This window comes from Castanea sativa, chromosome 5 (assembly GCF_040712315.1).
Source record: "Castanea sativa cultivar Marrone di Chiusa Pesio chromosome 5, ASM4071231v1".
In the NCBI taxonomy this organism is placed as follows: Eukaryota; Viridiplantae; Streptophyta; class Magnoliopsida; order Fagales; family Fagaceae; genus Castanea; species Castanea sativa.
The window spans coordinates 26724288-26748213 of record NC_134017.1 but is presented as its reverse complement, the minus strand read 5'-3'; the positions used below and the strand labels follow the sequence as shown (position 1 = coordinate 26748213).

At 33.6% G+C, this 23926-nt stretch overlaps 1 protein-coding gene across 1 annotated transcript; it reads left to right on the top strand.

Annotated features, from left to right (window-relative positions):
* Positions 1-5725: 5725 nt before the first annotated feature.
* Positions 5726-10652, top strand: LOC142634061 (SNF1-related protein kinase regulatory subunit gamma-like PV42a). The gene is given in 4 exon segments (XM_075808330.1): positions 5726-5955; positions 9124-9475; positions 10333-10408; positions 10411-10652. Coding segments are annotated over 4 exon segments (885 nt in total). The 5' UTR covers positions 5726-5740.
* The last annotated feature ends 13274 nt before the right edge of the window (positions 10653-23926 follow it).

Below are 23926 nucleotides of genomic sequence, written 5' to 3'. Positions count from 1 at the left end.
CCTAATCTCAGGTGTAGACACTTAATTTCGCACTTATAGTTTAAACTTGGAAGATGATTGAAATGATCATTCTAAGTACCCAAAAATCACAATCACATTTCATGCATTAAATCATTCATCACATGAAATAAAAATGATCTTGAGATTCTAACAATCGCGACGATAGGCTTGGTTCCCAAATTGGATCGTTGGATTGAAAGATATCACAAGATCAAGTTTTCACAGTCTGCATACATTTATTTGGGTGGAACTGATTATATGTGATTAATTGGAATTAATTTTGATTGGCCACTAATTAAAAATAATTAACTAATTTATGTGATTGGTTGTTGAATTTGTTTAAAATGAGTTTGGTTGCATAGGAATAAAATGGATAATCTGATAATGTGGGAATAGTTGATAATTAGGCTTTTAGAAGTAATATCTTTTAGATAATTATTCTTTTAAGGACTTAATTATCAAATTAAAATGGATTTTATTTAGAATATAAGTTTGAAAAACATCCAAGTACAAATCTCGGCCAAGAAAATGCCCAAAAGAGTCCGAAATGAACCAGAAGAGGAAACTGGGCCGAGCACTGAGGAGTGCCAATCGGCACTTGTAGAGTGCCGATCGGCACTTCTACAGAGCTGATTGGCACAAATTTTAAGCCCAGTCCAGAAGCTTTTAACCTAGGTCTAAACTTATCAGATTCGATTTTTTAGGTATAAAACCTGACCTAATTCGTATCTGATGATTTTCTAAGCAACCCTAACTTATTTTTTAAGCAGACATATTTCTATAAATAGAGAAGAAAATCTAAAATTCAGCACCCCTCTCTCCCCTTACGTTAAAGAAATTTTGGAAATTTTTCTCTAGGAATTTCTTTTGTGTAAGTGATACTATTTTAGATCTCAAAGAGGTTCATCTTCTTTGACCTCTAAAATACTCCCCTTTTGTAGAATACATTCATGTAGGTATTTTCTTTACTTTGTTTCTTTCTTACACAATTTTATCTTGTTCTTGTTTTCTTTTCATAAACATGTTCTTGTTTCTTTTGATTTTTCTATGAATGTGTGTTTTGGTTTCTTTCATTATTCGCTTAGTCATGTTCTTGAATTATTATTGCATACTCATCCTCTATCATTTCTTTCAAATTCACATGCATAGTTTAGGTTCTAATACATTAATTGATTAACATGCATAGATCTAGGTTCTAATACATTAATTTCTTTTTAAGTTTTTTAGATCAGCAAGAAATTTATTATGAAAGCTTCATTCTTTTCTTTCTAATAAAAATCAAATCTGTATTTTTCATTAAAATACTGATCTGAATTTTTTTAAGCAAAAACCATTGATTGATTAACATGCATAGATTTAGGGTTAAATTTCTTTTTAAGGTTTTTAGATCTGCAAGAAATTTATTATGAAAGCTTCATTCTTTTTCTTTCTAACAAAAACCAAATCTGTATTTTTCATTAAAATATAGGTCTATTTTTTTTTTTAACAAAAACCAAATCTATATTTTTTCATTAAAATACAGATTTGAATTTTTTTAACGAAAACAAATCTGTATTTTTCATTAAAATACAGAGCTGAATTTTTTTAACAAAAACCAAATCTGCATTTTTCATTAAAATACAGAGCTGAATTTTTTTAACAAAAACCAAATCTGTATTTTTCATTAAAATACAGATCTGATTTTTTTTATTAACAAAAACCAATTCTATGTTTTTCATAAAAATTTACCCTTTAATAAAAATTTATTTTCTTTCCTTTTGTAAAAATAAAAACTAGATTTGAATTTTTTATAAAAAATTTTATTCTTTTCATCATAGAAACTCAGATCTAGATTTTTCACCAAGCAATTTCGCCAAACTTTTTCTTTTTCATACAAATAAGATTGTAGATCTAGGACTCTTAAATAGTGGATTAACCTTAGACCTAGAATTTAACATGGCATTTACTACATTTAATAATATCATACAAGGGTACTAAAATGCTCATTCAAAGTCTAGAAGACCGGACTTTTTCCGGGCAGAATGGGTGCCTAACACCTTCCCATTATGTAATCTAGCCCCCGAACCATAGATTTTAGGTCCGTAGAGATAGTGCTTTATTTTCTTTTGGGTAGATTGTAACTAGGAAACAAAGGTTTGTAATTTTTTTTAATAGATTGTAACTAGGAAACGAAGCTATGTATAGTTTTATTTATTTATTTATCAAATTGTATTTTATCAAATTAATGAGAATTTGCATTATTCAAGATATTTTATACTCTTTTGTATAGTTTTCTTATTTTCTTATAAAATAAGTGGCGACTCCAAATAACCCCCAAAGAGAGGTGTTGACACCTTTCTCTTTTGATTGAGAGCATCCCAAAAGGACCCCAAAAAGTCCTGGTCTCTCACATTAGGAGTGTTCACTAAGCTAGAAAACTACCCATCCTAGAAAAATGAAAGAAAAAAAATGAATATAATAGTAGAAAAATGGGTATTCTATTCTAAGAATGAACTTGAGGTAATTTACAAGCGTAGAAAGCTAGGCTCCTCGAGCAAGTTTTTTAAGAGTCTGGTGATTTTCTCTAAAAGTAAAGGGAGCTGTCTTTACACCCCTATATATATATATATATGGGTAAAAAGAGAGTGGTAATTTTCTTGCCATTAATGTAGTAAAATCACAGTTGTTGGATCTCCATCGTAGCGTAGAACGTGGGAGACAAGTAGCCACTTATTGCATTAACTGTTGTGTTGAGGATACCGAAGGGTTAGGGACTTGTATGGGACAAGTGAAAAGACATTCTTACGTGGGAACACATATAGAACATGCCAATCTCCCTGCCTCTTAGCAAAGCCCCACTCCCTCGAATGGTAAAGATAGGGGAGCTTTGGGGGGCTAATGTGGGAGGCTAAGGCTTGGATAAGGAGTATTACCAGGCAGGCCCGACCCGAGGAGAAAATGGGTATGGCTTCTCACTAGCCTCGACCCAGCACATTGATAAGAGCCCCGATGTGGAAACTGAGGAAACAACTTGCCCGAGGAGCCTAAGGAGCAAACACTCCTCAGAGCACTGTAGATAAGCCACTTGGGCCAAGAAATTGTGACCGAGGAAAGAAGTGGAGACGTGCAAGTAAAGAAGATGGGAAGTTTCCAGATAAAGTACCTATTACCTTCGCATTTAATACACTACACCAACTTCGCATTAATGACAGAATGACTTCTGACTAGGGCCTTCACAGCTAGTAGCACATTCTGCCACCTCTAGCAAGGCCTTGATGGGACAAGCATTCAAATGAGAAATGGTGACTGTCCAAGTGGAAGGCTGAGATGCATTTCAGGTAGCTATATAAGGAAAATAGACTTCTCCAAAAGAGGGGATGAGAAATCAAGAAAAAGAAGAGATCAAGTGTAATCAAGAACTTTGTAACCAAATAAGAAGTGTGATCAAACTATCAGAGACTCCTCAGACCATCTCAAGGAAGCAATTATACCTATATTTTCCTATTTTTCCCTTCTTTCTTTCCTTTCAAAGTGATCTTCCATAGACCGCACACCCCTCTCTCAATCATCTGTCATACTCAATTAAGTTTGAAAAGTTGATCTTGATAACCTACCTCCATAAATTAATTGTACAATGCCACTATATAGCACCAGAGTATCTCCTTCGAGTTGAGCTGTTAGTTTTTGGCCCACACAATATCTTATGTGCTGTTTTTAGGTTCTCTTCTAAAAATTTAGCCATGTGCCTTTTTTTTCTTATGGGATAAAAGTGTATTTTTAGTTAAGTAGCCACATGATTGAATTATAAGAGAGAAACCTAAGGAATTGTATCTAAGTTTTGCTATATATATCCAAGAAGATGCATCCTTGGTTCCCATCCCAAACACTAAATGAGTGAACATCTTAGAGCATTTACATCAGGGTATCTAAAGAAATTACTTATTTTACACACTCAAAAGCTACTTTATCTATTTTATCATCTCATTTTACAACTCACCCAATATCCTAATTCTTATTTTTCAACTCTATTCATTTATTTATTCATTTCTCTCTTTTCCTCCCCAACTTTTTTCTCTCTTTTCCACTAATTCTCTATCTCTTCCTCTAAAACAAACCAAATAAAATAATATATTTTTATTTTACAACCATGCTATGGTGGTTTATATATATCCAAACTTATTGTTTATAGCAATTTGAGGAGTTTTATACCCCTAGTGCTAATTCTCTTAGCATCCTCTCATTTAAGTATTATTCTTTATATATTTAATATGCAATTAGATTTTGTTCAAAAACAATATTATTTATTATTTAAATCATAAAATTATATTTTAGGTAGAATTTTAAAATACATAAAGTTGAAATTTAAATTTGATATAGATGGTGTAGGGTCATTGGGCCCAAGAATTTATGTAGGATGGCCCAAGAATATCTTTTGGGCTAAAGGCCCAATCCGAGGATATCAAGTGATTCGAGGGTGTATGAATGTTAACTCATAAAGAAAATACTAGTTAAAGAAGTGATAATGTCTGAATAAATATGTCCGAGGAAGATTGTGTCCTCGGCTAGGTGAAGCCGAGGTACGAGAAGGGTTGTTTGATATCCACAGGCTATGTTCTAGAAATTCCTATAGGTTAGGGAAGATACGGTACACGTGGAGGATAAGAAGAAGGGCGGTGGAATATCTAAGATAAAGCTGCTATCACTGCCCCCGCATTGAAGGCTCTGCAATTAATATTCTGGCCGCATTAACGGGGAAGGGAAACCTGAACATTAGGTTTGAAACTTGATCCCTATCTCCAGAGACATCAGAGAATGTGTATGGGACAAGTATCTAAATCAGCGATTTAAACCATGAGGTGGAGGATGAAAAAGGGAAAAAGGAGGGAGTATAAAAGGGAGAAGGGACCTTTGTTAGACGGGGGAGGATTTTGGAGGAAGAAAAGAAGAAGTGCATTGTAAACCTAAAGATCCACATTTGTAATCTTTCTTGGGAAGCAGTAATATAAATTATCCTCGAATTGTGTCCGAGGAGCAATTTTCATTCGTATTCACATAAACAATTCCTTGCGGTTGCCATTGTGACAAAGCCCATCATTCTTTGTTACTTAAACATCATTAGAACCTCAATTTCTATCCCACTCTCTACAAATTTTATTGTTTAAAGGCTTTCCAGGCCCATTCCCTTCTGATTGTGGGTCTGGGCTCGAATTGTGCCCTTACAGATGAGATTTTTATTGATTCACGATTATTTTAAAATTTGAAATTTTAATGTCTTAGTAGAGCCATGTTATTTTTAAACTGTAAATAAACATTTTTGTACTTTATATTTAAATAAACACTTGTCTAGGATGCCATAAACTGCGTCATACAAGAATAGCCACTTGCAGAAAGAAACTTAGCCATGCAATTATGCAAATCAGGGTATTGACACGTACATACATGCACATCTGAAACAGTCTTTAATTTTCATAAGAAGACACTTTCAATCTCATCCCTAACCATTTTTACCAGAAGGCAGAAGTAGAAGTAGCATCAGCATAAAATGCAGCAAACTAGGGAGCTCAATAGCAGCAGCAACAGCGCTGAAAATCAATAGCTGAGAGACAAACATGTGAGGAATCTGATGGTGGAGAAGAGGAGAATAGTGGAGATGTCGTACATGGCGTCTTTGGCCCACACGATGAACGCCCTAGTGGCCAATCACATGGTGGCGGTGCCAGTCGCTGCGCCACCTGGGCACTGGATTGGAGTTGGTGGGTCTATGATCATGAAGTTTGATAAGCAGATTGGGGCTGTACGGAAGCACTATATTGGTATGGTTACCATGCTTGATATCCTGGCACATATTGCTAGAGATGATCAAATGGACAGTGGAGATGTGTTTGATCTTGATCAGAAGATGGCGGTCCCATTTTCTTCTATCATTGGGCACTGCCTTGAGGGTCTTAGTCTATGGACTCTAAACCCTAATACTAGGTCAGTTAATGTTGCATCATATATTATATATACTTATGTTAGAAATGCTTGCTATTATAGATTTATAGTTGCTTATGATCCAATTATACATATGCTAGAGGAACTTTTAATTTCTTCATCCTAAAGACTCTAGAATTATCGTTCCAGATGATGCTACTTGTTGGGATAGAATATAAGATCATCCGCATCAGTCAATGCAAAATTTTTGTAAATTTGTACATCTAAAACATACTTTTTTTATTTTATACACTCATTTTTATAAAATACCTACATCTATTTATTTATTATACACATTTATTCAATAAAATATTCATTTTTTTACAATTTTTTTATTATTTCCTTCACCGTTCTCTCTTCTCTTGAAATCTTCTCACACACAACCCACACCATCAACAATCAATCCACCATCATCAAGCATAGCCACTGCAGACTGTGCACCATCATCAGCCACTAATCAAAATCCATATCATCAAGCACCATCATCAAACTCTCCCTTCACCCATTGATCAAACAAAGAATAAAAACCATCAAAACCCCAAAAATCATCAAAACCATCAAAGAAGGCGGCGGGTTTGAAGTTGAGGGAATCGGGGATGTAGGAGACCATGAGGCCAACGGTTAGGGTGGTGAGCACGGCGGTTCCACCGAGGTTGAGGAGGAAGGCGGCGCAGGGGATGAGGGCAATGGCAAAGGATGTTGCTTCGGCATAGGGGTCAAGAGTTTTTGAGCGATCTGGAAGAGGATCTAAGTTTTTGAGCATTGTAGGCGAAGGATGTTGCTCCGGCGGCATCATTTTGGCTAGCCGGAATATCAGATTGAAGAAAAGGATATGAGATTTAAGCCCGAGAGTTTTTGAGCGATGGAAGAGGATCCAAGATTGAAGAAAAGAATCTGAGAGCAACAGAGACAAGGAGAGAGACTGAGATAGAACGAGAGAGAGAGAGAGGTGAGTGTGAGAAGCCGAGAGAGTGAGGTGACGGAGAGATCTAAAATATTAGATACAAGATCTACAGTAACCGTGCATATATGCACTGTTACTGTAGCAAATGTGCAAATATATACACTTTTAGAAGCACTGATGTGAAGCATTTTTGAGGCAAAATGTATAAAATTGATGACTTTTTCTATATGCAAGACTTTGCATCCATTGATGTGGATACTCTAACAGTGTTATATATTGTTGCAAATAGCAGGTTATAGTCCTCTAGAGTACACTCCCTTGGAAAGCAAATAATTTAATATTCAAGAAAATACGATTATGGTAGCAATTAATTTGGTCTTTATTATTTTTAGTTCTTACCATTTGGTAGAGTTCAAGTTGGTCCTCTTATTTATATCTTGCAATCAGTTTGGTTCCTCTTATTCTCAATTTACAATAATTTTATGTCCAAATTTGGGTTTGTTTCATTTGTTGACTTGATACAAGTGCCTATTGGATATTAATAAATCATGATTTGTGTTTGTCTATTTGGTTGCAAAAAAAGTGCCAAGGAAAACTAAACTATGATTTGATGGCAGACACCAAATTAGTCACAATTTAAAAATAAATTGGTGGTTTAACTTTCAAGTGATTACAAAATGTAGGGATTAAAATGGTATTTGCACATTTAATATTTTTTGGGGAAAAAAAAAGGATGTCATAAGGTGTCTTTATATATTGAATAAAGAATGGTAGATCTAGTGCGCACATATGATATGGGAGGCATCATAACAATTAAGGTAGCACTGGTGTGACACTTAATGTGTTTGGATTAGCTTTTTTCTTTACTTATTGCTGATTTTTAAATTCACACTTTTGGGGTGCAATGGTAATTTTGCCATCTTTCAGCAAGTAAGCTTTTACCAAAAGGGAGTTGGGAATAAGTTAATCCAAATGCATTCTAATTTGAATCTTACAAACATTATTAGAAATTCACTTTGAGCAAGTCACGTGGTCAGTAAAAAGTAGTATGATTATGTGAATTGCAGTGACTAATGCTCTTTACCAAAAAGAGCGATTGTATCCATACATCATAATTTACCCTCTACAAGCATGCTTAAAACTCAATTGAAGTAAATCTCAATCCTAAATAACCATTGGGCCGGGCCGGCCCGTAATTCCCCCTTCATGAAATATTCGATGGCCTACATAAATGTTTTCTGGCTGTTCTACCATGTATAAACGCTTACATGTAAACTGATTTGGAAGGGGCTACACATTAGAAAAATAATAATAGCAAAAAGTAAATCATCACAGACCAAGGGGCTTCATTGGTTTTATTTATTAGTATTAAGGTGTCAGACAACAGCCAACAGTTTAATGTAGGTATGCTTGATAAGGTTACTACCCCTGTGCAATAAGGTGATGCAGGTGCCTCTTATATATGCAGTTGTACAAAATGAGGTACATACAATCATTGGGGTTGCCCCTTTTATGGAATTATAATGGGGCTGTGCTATTGTATTGTCTTTTAATGTGAACCCTTTGGACCAAATCAGAGGAGGAATAATAATGTATGGTCTGCTGAGTTGCCAACGCAATCATAGCATGGTATTAGTTGAAGAGAGTAAAAGCAAATTCAAGGAAGGAGACCGAGATATATGAATAAATGACATACTAATTACATTTTGATTCTTAATGTTTGTAAGTTGTAAAAAAGACACTGACTTTTGTGTCTTCCTTTATTTTCTAATCCCAAATTCCTTGAACATAACCCACATCCGCCCATACTTTGGAGATATGTTTTCAATTTTGTGTGTGTGTGTGTGTGTGGAGAGGGAGGTGGGTTGGGTGGGTGGGTGTTACCATATATAGGAATATTTCTTCTTTGTAAAACTGGTGAAGCTTCTTTTGATGTTTGTCCTATAGAATAGAAAATGTAGTTGAATGAATGCCTTCTATTTAGATCAGCAGGGATCTAAGAGATTAAACCTTTCACAAAGATATGATAAGGTGGTAGGCCTCAGATTGTGGCATATCAATTCAGATTGCTTGGGTACTAGGAGTTAAATTGGCTAAGCCTAGTGAAAATGACCACATGACTTTTTGTAACTAGTTTTCTAAACTAAATTTTATCTTATTTGATTGCATTGAAAATAAAGATTCGTTTAGGTATGTAGTAGTATATTTGTTTTAATCAGCTCTGTAGTAACTGTGAATTAAACAATTGCTGTTAATAGGAGATGCAGCATGTTAGATTGTATGGAAGTGTTTAGCAAAGGAGTCCACCGGACTTTGGTACCATTAGACAGCCACATGGAGAACATATCAGGAGTGGAACTTGTAGAGTCTGCATCGAGCTATCGAATGCTTACACAAATGGACTTGTTAAGGTTCTTGAAGGAGCATGAGTCTGACATAGAAGGCATCATATCACGCCCACTTAGTGAACTAGGAGCAGTTACTGAGAATGTTTATGCCATCACTGATCGCACAAAACTAATTGAAGCCATCAAGTTCATGAGGGCTACAATGCTTAATGCAGTTCCTATAGTTACAGCCTCAAATGCCCATGAAGAAGATCACAAGCAGCTTATGAATGTAAGCCTTCCAACACTGCTGTTTAAATGGATTTATTTTTTGTCCTACTCTTAAATGATACAATTTCGCTTAACAGAGATAATAGACATCAACTCTGTTTTGGAACTGCATATGAACACACAACTTCATTACTAAGACCTTTGGGTAGACCCATTTGCTATATTAAATTTTTGCTTAACATCAAATGTAGCTTTTGGCCATGTTGTCAACTGTACTTAATAGGTTTAGCCCATTATGGTGAAATTTGAGTGCCACGATGAACCAAAGAGATTTTTCTTTTTTTTTTTGAGGACCAAAGAGACCTGTTTAAATGATTTTTTTTTTCATAGCCCTTTTTTCATAAATATTTTTTACTAGAGGTAATACATTCAAGGATGGAAATGGGTTTATCCTGATTTTCCTCATTTTTACATATATTCTTGGAAACGGACTTCTCATGATATTTTATTGTAGAAGTTATTATTGAGTACTTCGAGAGTATACTTCTTTTTTCTCATATAATGGTGGGTCTCACTCCCCATGAGACTCACCCACATGTGAGAGAGAGGGAGTATATTCCTAGAATATCTAATAAATTTCTATATTGTAGGTGGATTTGAGTTTTAATAGTTAATTAATTGTGATTGCAATAGTCAATTAATAAATATTCCAGTTTTGCTATGCTATATATATCCTGTTTCATTGACCAATTCATATGTAAACTCACGTTTGAGACTACATAGAGTTTCTATCGTTAATTAATTGTGTTTGCAATAGTCACTTCATACACATTCCAGTTTTCCTTATGCCTATATACATTACACCTATTTCATTGACCCATTCCCAAATAAACTCACAATTGAGACTACAAACTGCAGGGCAGAGGTAGGAAGCTAATAGGTACATTTTCCGCCACAGATTTGAGGGGTAGCCTCCTTGCCACACTGCAATCATGGTGCCTTTGAGTGCACTACACTTTACCGAGTATGCCTTTTGAGTGCACTACACTTCACCAAGGCAACTCGTGACTTGTCTACCCGAATCATCCCTCACCGAAGTGATTGACAAAGCAGTCACTAAACGTGTCCACCGAGTTTGGGTTGTGGATCAACAGGGCTTACTTGTCGGGCTTGTTTCTCTCACAGACATTATTAGAGTGATTAGGCTTTCGCTGCAATCGGAGTCCCAAGTGATGTGAAAAGCCTTCTAGTGTGCTGCACGTTAAGAATGAAAATTAGAGACTGAAGGATCGTTTGGTATAGAAGTTTAAACACACGTTTTAAGGTTTTAAACAACATTACACGTATTTTCATACACTTTTTCACCTATATGTATTTCTAAAAAATATAAACAACGTTTCTAGAACAACTTTACCAAACTGCTCCCAAGTATGTCTACCCGAATCATCCCTCACCGAAGTGATTGACAAAGCAGTCACTAAACGTGTCCACCGAGTTTGGGTTGTGGATCAACAGGGCTTACTTGTCGGGCTTGTTTCTCTCACAGACATTATTAGAGTGATAAGGCTTTCGCTGCAATCGGAGTCCCAAGTGATGTGAAAAGCCTTCTAGTGTGCTGCACGTTAAGAATGAAAATTAGAGACTGAAGGTTCGTTTGGTATAGAAGTTTAAACACACGTTTTAAGGTTTTAAACAACATTACACGTATTTTCATACACTTTTTCATCTATATGTATTTCTAAAAAATATAAACAACATTTCTAGAACAACTTTACCAAACTGCTCCCAAGTATGCTAATTCAACAAAATGCAATGGTCTAGCGCTATAGATTTGTCCAACGTGAAAAGCATGCAGTTTGTGTTGTTAAGAAAGCCGTTTTGGATATTTTAATTAAAGGTTTAATTTCTAGTATATTGTCCTCTTTTCTTAACTAAGCTTGTTGGTGCCATCCCTATGAATTGAGATCATTGATATGATCCAAGCGTAGAGGACTGTTGGTATTGTGTGTGCGTGTTAAAAATGCATAGCCGAAGGCTACATTGCGTTTAGCCTTGCATTGAGTTCCAGATTGGATTTTGGGGATTCAAATATTAATTTATCATGGTGATGCTAATTAGGACAAAGCCGCTTTTTTTTTTTTTTCGAGAATGACTAATCTACATTTAAAATGTGGGCATGCAATTAATCAATTGAAAGCAAGAAAGCATGAATTGAAATTTCGTTATTTAATTGGGAGAATGCTTGAAACATGGTGGAAAATAGGTTTTTGCCCTTATTTTTTTTAAATAATCACCAAATTGTTTCTGTTTTATAACTATTTAGTTTGGTGTCATTGTTTTGGAACTCAATACTATGATTATTGAGTTCTTTTGGTAACTCGATTTTATTATTATCAAGTTTTAGATTAGTTTTTAACACGCTGGATGAGCAGATGTGGCTTTTTTCAATTAAAAAAATCCAGCTGGAACTTGATTTTAGTAAAATTGAGTTCTATAGAGAATATATATATATATATATATATATATATATATTATCATTACTCTCTATTAGTATTAGCGAGTTCTGGATAGAAAAAAACAAGTAGTGACCCGATAATAGGTAAACCGAGTTTGAGTGACACCCCTAAACAGTCCCAAGCACTCCTCCTCCCTTTCCTCCAGTCGTGTCGCCCCTTTCTTCCTCCTTTAGACACGTGTGAGCCGTGTGTTGAGTGTTGCCGTGAAATCCCCAAATTGAAACCAAAAGCCCCAAATTCAAACTAAAATCCCCAAATCCTAACTGGAGAAGCCCTAGCTAGAAAAGCTATGTTTGCTTGTTCAAAGTGGCAAATACTAACCTAAAGCTCAATAATCATAAAATCGAGTTACATAGAAACTCAATTATTTTAAAAATCGAGTTTCAGAAGAGGGACACGATTCTAGTTTGAAAACAAGGACATTGTGCTGGATTTTTTAAAAATAAAGGGCAAAAGCCCATTTTTCCCTTAAACATGTGGCCTAACCTAAGATACGGCCCTATGATATTAGACTTCTTGTTGTTGCATGAGCTAGATATCAAAATTCAAAACAAATTTTTCTAAATATCAAGTTATTAAAATTTTCTGAATATCAAGTTACAAGAAGACATCTATATAATTCTTCCAAAAGGATTCCAAATGAACGAACATTGAAAACAAAGTTTGCAAACTTAAAAAATGTTATAGTCATAATGGTTTTGATTGTGGTAAACTTCGTTAACGTGAGTCAAATGCAACAACAAAGTCTACTTAGCTAGGTGTTCCACCAATACAACGGAATGTAACTAGCTAATCCCTATCATTCGGAATCAACATATAATTTTGAGAGCTATTCTCGCATTGTTGGATCAATAATAAGGACTTGAGTACTTCTTAGGGGTTAGGAATTGCTTTTATTTTTTATTTTTATATAAATACGTTCTATCAACCTATGATATCTATGATAATTGTTGTTTATCATCAAATTAAGATACTAATTGATTTTTTGTGTAGAGAAATTTAAACCTCAAATTTCTTATTTACCGATAATAAAAATAAATTTACCAGTTAAATTAAATGAAGCCATAAGGATTAAATTTGTTTATGATAAAGTACTAAAAATTTAATATTGGACCTCTCTTTCAAAAATAAATGAGTGGCCTAAATAAAGTGTTTTTTGATACAAGATAGAAGTTTTATTCTAGCCTAATCTAAGTATATACGTGTGTGTGAAACTCCTTCTTAGAGACTTGAACTCTAACCTCGCGTTATACCCCACAAGCACTTATACTTGTGAAGTGACTACCACACTAGAAATGTGCGTTGTTTTAAAGTGAGTGTTAAAGGAAAAGATTCGGACATTATTCATGAATTCATAATTATTTTGGCATCATGTGATATCCAATCGAGCATAGTGTTTCACAACCAACTCTTTGTAATCCTTTAAATGCACATGTACGATGCCACTAATGGTGTGCTTCCTCCCTTGGACACTTTCAAGCCATGTAGGCCATATTGCACATGAAAATTGAAGTCACAACACCCCCAAAATCCTTGTCTCTTTCTTTTTGGTTTTTTTTTTAGATCCATATTCATTTCAAATAGAAAAAGACAATGTCAAAAATGTGTGGCGTGCAACCTTGCATGACCATCTCTTGTATCATATGTAGGTAAAAGTAAAACTTTATATTTTATATTCCAAATTCCGGCAGAGAGGTGCACAGTGCACACGCTTTATATGAGACCGCTATCTTTCTCTTTCTATCATCCATTCTCACCTTTATTCACATCGCCATCATTTTAAATAGGTCGGTGACCTAACCTTAAATTTTCAGAAATTATATATATATATATATATATATTTTTTTTTTCCAGTCATCCGTGCATCCAGTCAATCTATCCAATGCCCTGAAATAAAAGTCTTTATTATTATTATTATTATTATACCATACACTATAGATTTCTATTATACATTGTAATCATGATAATTTAATATAAATATTACACGTTGTAATATATACTTGTTAATTATGATCAGCTAGCATTACTTGAAATTTTATGTTTATAATTTTTTGGTACAACTAAAATTGATTCACAAATGTAAATTTGTATTGACAAAGAAAAAATGGTTGAATTCTTCGTAATCTTTTAAAAGCACTCAATGCATTGAGACACTAATGCAATTTTACAAATATATTGATATATTCTAGCTTAACACTTTTATGTTTGATTTTTTTCCTTAATTTATTTTATGAAATCAAATTACATGTTTAAAGATGATATACTTAGATTAATTAATTAGGAATTGATTATTTTTGTTTTATATTTTAATGATATAAAATATATACTTATAATTAATTGAGATTACAGATAAACCCAAAGATAATAATGAGTCTAGATTGAATTCTAAATGATCTTTGATCAAAGTAGATTTTACAAGTCTTCAAGGTCAAGGGAAAATTAAACTAAGTATGAAAATATGAACTAAATTTTACATTTATATTTGTGTAAATTTATTTATTTATTTATTAATATCTATTAACATTTTCTAATTAATTTTATTTGTAATATTTTTTTTTAATCTTCCCCTAATTAAACAGAAATTTTGGCTTCACTACTAGCTAAACTAATTTAATTTTAAATAACACGTGATAATATTTAATTTAATTACCTTAGTCACATCAAATATTGACATGTGATAACATGGAATTCGCCATTGATCTCTAAATAATGGTCGTGAGACTTGTTATGCAGCAGTACACACCATTGTTATTAATACCGTTTCGGACCCCGTTTCGGTTTGTCCAGTGGAATGGAATATTTCGGTACCGGCCGATTTCGGCGTACCGTTTTAAGGTGTTTCGGGTTCCTAAAAATTAAATTATATATATTCTTGTAAAACATAAAATTGTCAATTCTAATAAATAAATAACTAAATTTCAAATAATACAAATCATTTAGTCTTAACTCTTAAGTCTTAAACATCAATATAACATCTATTTAACATCACACAATAAGAAGATTTACAAGACAATAACTAAACATCAAATAATACAAAACATTTAGTCTTAACTTTTATGTCTTAAACCTCAATACAACATCAAACAATAAGAAGATTTATAACAAGTCATTACTCATTACATAAGCACATAATAATTAATAACTAATAAGCCAACAAAATTTATAACATAATATTAGCCATCAAATTTTTTTTTTTTTTTTTTTTTTTTTTTTTGCATAGGCCAAATCATGTACCGGCCGGAATTCACATCTCGGCCGGAATTGGCCGGAATGGACCGGAATGGCCGGAATGGACCGGAATGGCCCGAAATTTGGCCCGAGGTGGAACGTTGGGTATTCCGGTACCGGTTTGCATACCGGAACGAAAAATTCCGGCCGTTCCGGCCGGAACGGAATGGAATCAATAACAATGGTACACACTAGTTGAAGTGATCTCTAAACAATACTTGTTATGTAACACTACTTGAATTAAGCAATGACGGCTTCAGGAATCTTTCTGAGAGTGGTTATGAAGAAATTTAAATTGAATAAAATCTAATAAATAGATAAATTCATATATTGACAATAACAAAAAATAAAAGCAAAAAAAAAAAAAAACACCCAAATACATAAAACCTTACAATTTCCTTCTACAAATATTTTTATTTTGAAATCGTTGTATGATAATCTCATTATCAATGCTGCAAGCTATATCTTTTTTAAAAATTTAGTTAAATAAAATTTTTATTGGATTTTTTGTTTGGTAAGGGCTCAATATATTGTTAAGAGGAACAAAGTTTGACAACAAAAATTTGACTACAATCTTAGTTGTAGTCTAAGACTACAACTTTCACTAAACAAATTACATGATTACATATTTTGAAAATCTAACTTTTGAATTGTATGTTTTTTATGTTCTTAAAACACATGTCAAATTTCATGTCAATTGGATGTTATTTATTATTTGATCCATAAACTTATTTTTTGCGTATAATTTTAGCCTGCAAAAACTCAAAATTTAAACATTTGATTGATTAAATAAGCTATTGATCTTTAATCTTTTTGAAGTTTTGTAAGCATAAAAGATATAAGAAAAAAAAATGTAATCTAATTGTAGATTTGTCAAAATTCATATCCAATAAAAAAATTGAGAGGAGTTGTAGCCTTAGTCTACAACCAAGTTAATTTGTTGCTAAATTTTGTCCAAAGTTAATTATATTGGGCTTAAAAAAATTTAGGGTGGTCACACTTTTTGTAAGAGTAAAAAAATTATAATATTTTTAAATTTTATATATAATAATGAATTTCTTTTTTTTTTTCAGGTCAGGGTGGTCTGTGACCACCCTGGCTCTAATGTGGAGCCGCCAATGAGTTGAAGAAAGGATGCACGGTTTTAGTTATGAACTTATAGAATAACTGTGTGCACTAAGTTTGGGCTGTGGAAAAATAGGGTTTGCTTGTCGTTATCGGGCTTCTTTCCCTCATAAAAGAAGATATTTTGTATCAATTAAATGATACCACTTTAGTCCGATCAAAATCTAAAAAATGAAAAACATGTTTGTAAGAATATCTACTCTACTAACACCTGTGAAAGTAGTGGTATGTAGAATGCAATGATTATTTTGCATACATATCTATCAATTATTGGATTTAGATACATTTAGCGCGGTATGTTTGATACTAAATAATTTTTTTCCCCTCACAGAATTTAGAGTGATAAGGCTTTCGGTGCTACCGGATTCCCAAGTGATGTGAAAATCTTACTTGTGTGCTTTATTTTGTAGTTCTTTAATTTTACGTGTTAATTACCTTTTGCATGGATGTTACGTACACGTTAAGATTGAAAATCTGGGACCAAGTATGCTAACTTAACGAATGCATTGGATAGCAAGATAAAATTGTCTGACTTGAAAAGCAGTTTGTCTTATAAGAAAGCCATTTTGGATATTTTAATTAAAGGTTTGTAGTATATTATCCTCCAAGAAATCTCTAAAAAAAACGTTTATTGGTGCTATAACTGAACATTTATTAATTTTTAACATAGTCCGGACACTTGTTAACAACGTCCATTGATTAATTATATTTGTTAACAACGTCCATTGATTAATTATGTGTAAGGCTAAAAGCAGTGCAGCCATCAGACTTGGTGCTCCTGCCAAATGAAACACTCAAATTTTAAGGGGAATAACGCACGTTAATGCACGCCAACACCACCAACACCCTCTTGAATTTGAGCTGTTAGACACATTTTCACGCACTCTTTGTTGGAAATAAGGTTTGAAAATTGCCCAAATTAATTAACAAATGCAAAGCAGATTAGAGATATAAGATGAGAGTGTAGAGAGATATAAACTTATCGATTTGAGCCGAGGCACAAAACTTAATCCGCTGTCCTAAAGAAGCAATTTCGCCCCCAATGGAATGACTCCGTCGGTGCAAATGACTCAGGCAGTCACTCTCCAAGATACAACAGCAATTCTGTTAATGTGCACTCACAAACAGAATTTTAAACTTGTCATTGGATGCTCAATATAAAGATTGAAGAAAGATAGATGAAATAGTATATTAGATGAACTCAATTTTTTTTTTCTCTACTTCACACACAGTTTGGAAGAGGAATGACCTTTTTGGTTATGTAGAAGAGCCAAAGGAATACTTTGAGCAAAAGAGTCGACAAAACCCAACATAAATTTGAGAATTTGCCGTGATATAAGCACTCTATAATTAATCCTTTGATTTCCATCAATATCTGCTGGTATTATAGGAATATTGGCTAGAGATTTGAATTGGTTAGATAGGTGAGAGTGAGAAAGGAAAGTACAGATATTTTGGAGGAGCTGATTTTGTTTGTAAAATAAAGAGACAAGGCCGTGGGTTGTGGGATAAAGCTGATGGTGGGGTTGGTGAATTTAATTCTCTCCAACTACATCCACCAATTTTGGTCAATAGCAGTCCAAGTGGCACCCACAATTTAATAAAATTAGTTTCCTTTTAAATTTTAAGAACATACCCAACACTCTTTTACGACATTTTCCAACCTATTGAGGTGGATTAGTCTTACAACGTTTGAATACAAGACAATGTTCAGTCAATTTTTTCACACCAATCACAATTAATTTGTTGCTGGTCATTCAAATTTTTACACTAATCATAAACCTCGGCAAGTTGTGAAATGGTATGGGAATCCGTCCCCTTAAATTATATTTCTTTGCTTGAATTTTGAGTATTTTCCATGTTTTTGTTACGAGATATCTTTTCTTGTGATGTGTTCAAGATAATTTTGGATATTATTATCTTTAAAAGAAAAAGAATCCTTATTTTTAATCCCAAACATTAATTTTCATTTTATTATGTACATATATCATCAGTAACAATTACAAACTTATGAAACTTGTGACAGAATAATCACGTACATATTAAGAATTGTGTTAAGAAAGCCATTATATATAGCCAAAGTATCAAAATTGATTTTGTTTCTTAGTGCCAAGGAACATTGTTGTGACATTTCATCGAAAGTTCAAATCTTAGCTGCACTTGTAAAATCTGTAAAATAGTTAGGTAGTTCATATCCGGACTCTCACATTAGAAGTGACTCTACATGTGAAAGTACTACTCTGGAATTACTTAAAAATTATTCATAAAATTCTGTGACTTGATTTGGATGGCTAACTAAAATTACTAAATGTGACCCTCAAATGGAAGATTATATTACACATGAAGTTGTGGGCAGTGGGGCACTAGTAGATTACCGACCATGTACTTGGCTAAGTAGAAAAGTCAAATTACCTCAGAATCCAGAAAGAATGAAAGATGCTTCAGTGCACTGCCCTTATAAAATTATTTCTAGGACTTCTGCAAGGAGAGAAAAAATGACTTTCATCTACACTCTTTCTTTGTGCTGTTGTAGCATTACATTGTCTTACAAGAATGAATTTTGTCAATTGTCATGCCCACCATAGAAACTTCAAATTTTGAATTTTAACTCGAAAGGAATTATTAATAAGTAGTAATTGATAGTACCTAGACTATCAATTTTATTTATTTTTTTAAAATTTAGATATTGATAAATATGGTAATGCTTCAAACTTGAATGCTCCATGATATTTTATTTTAATCGAGTATCATTGTTAACCATTTCCTTTAATCAATTTTGACTTCTAAAACTCATATCTTGGTTGGATTGGTTTGCAACATGTTTTATTTTATTAAGAAAAAAAGAAGTCAATAATGCATAATACTTAAGTTTTTTAGTTTACAAGAGAGAACTTCAAACATATATATTAACTTAAATGATGATAAATGGAGTAGGATTTCTATCTTGGATTAAAAACAAAAAACAAAAGCACAGCAACTATACAAATACAATAGAGAAGGCGATGATGAGAGAGAGTAGAGTGGTTTTGTTAGGAACCTAGTGGTTTTGTTAGGAACCTAGTGGTTTCTAATGGGATTGGATGAGACTTGTAAGGAAATTGACTTAATTCAACATGTGATCTATGAATTAAGCCATACCTTAAATGAGTTACATGTGTTCAAATCCTAACTAATTCATCTTAATCTCAATCAACTAGCTAACTACTTAACTAAAGGGATTACAACAATTATTTCATATTCTTAACATTTCCCTCTCCTTGAAAACACCTTGCCCACAAGATGTTGTTGTGAAATGACACCTTCATTAGGGAAAACCGACCTCTAACCTAATACGCCAAAGCATCTTGACCATTGATTACATGAATAGCTCCAAAGGAATTAATAACAACCCATGACATAGCAGTATAATGCAAAGTAGTCATATTGAATTTAACATTTAGCAATTTAGAACTCAATTTCTTATAAAAATTGTGATCATCTTGGCTATGGAATCCATCATTATCCCACAACTATCACCAAGAAAAGAAGCATCTAGTTCCTTGGCTTTGTGACAGCCACTAATGAACAAGATGTGGTCCCCATAGCAAAGTCCAAATTCAATGGAATTGCCACCAACATGCATGACTGTTAAGTCCACACCTTCATTCTTGATTACATGAGCAACCCCATTTGTTGAAGCATGAGTTTGGCCAACATCAAACACCATTAGATCACTTGTATTCACACCAACAATGTGTTCTTGCTCCATGCCAATAGCAACAGGTTCATGTATTGTGGATTCTTAATTAGTCGAATCAAGAGATTGTAGCTCTTTTTCCGTCATATTCTCAAGAACCTCTTGCAATCTTGAGAGCTCTTCATTCATGGCCTTGTTAGATTCAGCTAAGGTATTGACTTTTTTTGAAACAACCTTGTAAGATTTTGTCAAGGCCTTAACTTTCTTTGAAACTTCATTCACCATTTGTCGTAAGTCTTTCATGATTTCTTGCTAGTCATATTCACCTGTCTCAAGATCGACAGCTCTGATACCAAATATTAGGAACATAGTGATTTCTAATGGGATGAGATGGACTTGTAAGGAAATTGACTTAATTCAAGGTAATCACAATTCATAGAGAAAGAAAGAGATTAAGAGAGAGAGAAAGATGCACTAAGCCATGGTTTATTCTTCATTGATATTTAATATAGGAAACTAGCTCTAATGTTATTGGCCCACATGACTCAAGATAATTGGCTAGTTAATTCAACATGTGCTCTATGAATTAAGCTATGTGTTAAATAAGCTATATGTACTCAAATCCCAACTAATTCATTCTAATCTCAACAACTAGTTAACTGCCTAACTGAAGGAATTACAACAATTAGTTCATATTCCTAATAAGTTTGCCTAATCTTTTGGTATATTTAAAAAGATGTATGACGGTAATTTAGTTGTTTTATGCCTCAAGTGTAATTTTATTTTAATTTTATTTATAAGAACCTCAAGTGTAATTGGAGAATGCACTTTGAGTTTTAAATCTGGCGTCCTAAACCAGCTTTGTTTTATTATTTTTTAAAATGCATATCCTTAGAAATTGTAAAGCCAAACAAATGTTTTTTTATTTTTTATTTTTTAATAAAGTAAACCAATACTAAAAAATTCTTACTAAATTTAATTTAATTTCCTTAAAAAGATTCTAAATTTAATGACATCACACATCTTTTCAACAAATCTCATATATGACTTTTCTATATGTACATATAGATGAGAAATTATTGTGTACTCCCGGAGTACCATAAATGCGTACTCCTTCCTCTTACATGAATAGTGAGTTCCACTAATTAAATTCATGGTGGGACCCACTATTCATGTGAGAGGAAGGAGTACGCATTTATGGTACTCCGGGAATACCTAATAATTTTCCCATATGGAGGTACTATTTAATTAAAGTTTAAACTTTAAAGTATTAATTAAGCCTTTTCTTTTTGTTAAAACACACCATTGATTTCTATTGGAGGGCTTTTAATCCCTAATTTTAAGTTAAAAGACTTGCATCTCAACTTGTTGGTACTTTTTAATATCTTCAGCACATCTAAATTTCAAATCTCTTTATTTTTTTCAAATCTTTCACTCTCAACTATTTATGTATAAAAAATAATCCTTGATATTTAAAATGATCAATTTGGGTTTATAGAGTATAAAAAGTAAGCTATTTTGGGTCTTTTCATATGTTGCATTGTTTATTTATTTTCTTGTGTAGGTGGAAATTCACCCTAATTGATGGATTGGCCGCAACGTCGTATGAGTGAGGAAGTGCAAAATAATAAATAATGATATGGCCCTTAATGTATGACAAGTGTGATTAGATCCTTAACGTCCTACATAGGTGTGGCCGCCTTAGAGCATCCACAGCAGATGTGGTATAAAAAATGTCATTTTGTCACACCAAAACCCTACTTTATTATTTTATCACATCATTTTACAACATTCCATTTATCAAATGTTTTATCATTCAATTCTATACATTAAAATAATATATACTACACATTAAAATAATATATTATATGCCCCTATCATCACCGTCAACAACATCAATGGCACATCAGCCACTGCCGCAACAACGGCCACCGACAACAACAACATCGACCAGCCACCACTGGCACAAACCCACATCCACCAACGCCACTTTAAAAAAAAAAAAACACACACACACACACAATCAAAGAGATCGGCACAACCACAAATCCCAAAATCAACCAACCACCGCTAAAATTAGCCAACCACGAGATCGGAGAGACCTAGACGACCTGGACGGCGAGATGGTGGCGAGCAAGATTAGAGAGACCTGGACGATGAGACAGCGATAGGCGAGATCGAGCAGAGTTTGACAGAGGCGAGATCGAGGCGAGAACGACGCCGTCCCATTTGTGGTGTTTGGTTACGCCGCAGAGGCGAGAACGACGTCGTCCCATATGTGTGTTGGAGTTTCCATTTGCCTGAGATCGAGATCGGGTTTGTGTTGTTTCAGATTAGGAAATTCAGTTTCTTTTTTCGGTTTGGGGTTTTTGATTGTTGTGGGGTTTATTGCAATAGGGTTTGTGATTTGGGAAATTCCAAGTTGTTACTTCAATCTTGGTGAGGAGAGAGACAAATTGTGATCTGAAGAGGAAGAGGAAGACTAGAAGAGGAGTTGGGAATCTGATCTGAAGAGGAAAGAACACCAGTTGGGAGAGAGAGACAGATTGTAAGGAGAGAGAAAAAATCAATTAAAGAAGTGAGAGGAGAGAGAAAGATGAATAAAAAAATAATAAACATATGCCATTTGGTGTCCGTACCGTGCCAAAATTGTAAGGGTACTGTTCAATGTTGCAAAAGTTTGGCACATTTAACACATCTGATAAAGCTCCGTTTTTGGTGTTCGATATACCAAATGTGCCATATTATAGCATTTAACACATATACCACATCTGCTGTGGATGCACTTATATGATAGAAGATACTCCCAACTGGAAACTGATAGTGACTAATATATAGGACCAAACCGCCCAACAAGAGTGAGATAGTTTGATTACAGTTCACCTAGCATCAATAAATTTTATCCCCGAACCTAAAATCAGGCTTCACTTAGAATATTTTTCCCACCTAATTATTAACATATCTCACTCATACACCTTGCATCTCTGCTCCGAACCATTCCTCATCATTTCCTAATCATGATGATATAATCTAGCTAATTCCCCGAACCTCAACACCTTGTCTGACTGTCATGTTCGACCCTTGGACTATAGCTAAGGTTAGCACATTGTCAAGTTCGGAAAAGTTTATCAATGTATCTGGTGTATGTATTCGATCTCCCTCTCATATCAGGGTGAACTCCTAATATGAGAAGAGGAATACATATACTGGATATATGTAATCCTCTTTGTCAAGTTGTGGAAAGTAAAGATTGGTGCTTAGAGCCTTTACAACAATGGTTTTAATATAGCAAAAAAGTTATTTTAGCTCTCAAAACCTCAAAAACCAAGCTTTATTGACAGTGTTATATCTAAATTTTTTTTAGCAACACACTACAATAAATTGCTATGTAAAACAACTCATTGTAGCAACAACTTAAAAAATAAAAGTAATTTATATATTAACTCTCTCTCTCTCTCTCTCTCTCTCTCTCTAATAAAATTCTCACAAATTCTCTCTCCTCCCTTTGTCTCTTTCAGTCTGCTCTATCTCCTCTCAAATTCTCTCTCTTGTTCATCCTTCTCTCTCACCGTGGTTCTAGGTGGTTCGTGGTCTGATTTTCGATGGAGCTTCTATTGTTCAATAGGAGTTTCAATGGTCTATGCTTCGATGGATTTGGTTAAAATATAAATTATTTTAATCATCTAGCTTAATTTGTAGTTTTAATAAAAATATGATGCCATACAATATGTTTCCATGATATATGTCATGTGTTTAATTCTTTCTTGGTTGTTTTGAGGGCTTCAAGACCTCCTTGTTTGATAAATAGACTACTTTGAGGGAGTTCAAACCTCCAAAAAGAAACTTCATTTAATAATTATATTTTCAAAATATTTTATTATCTAGCTATATAAATAAATTGCTTTACAAAATAAAAGTAACCTTTAATTCGAGAATAAACCTAATCTTAATCTATTGAAAACTAATC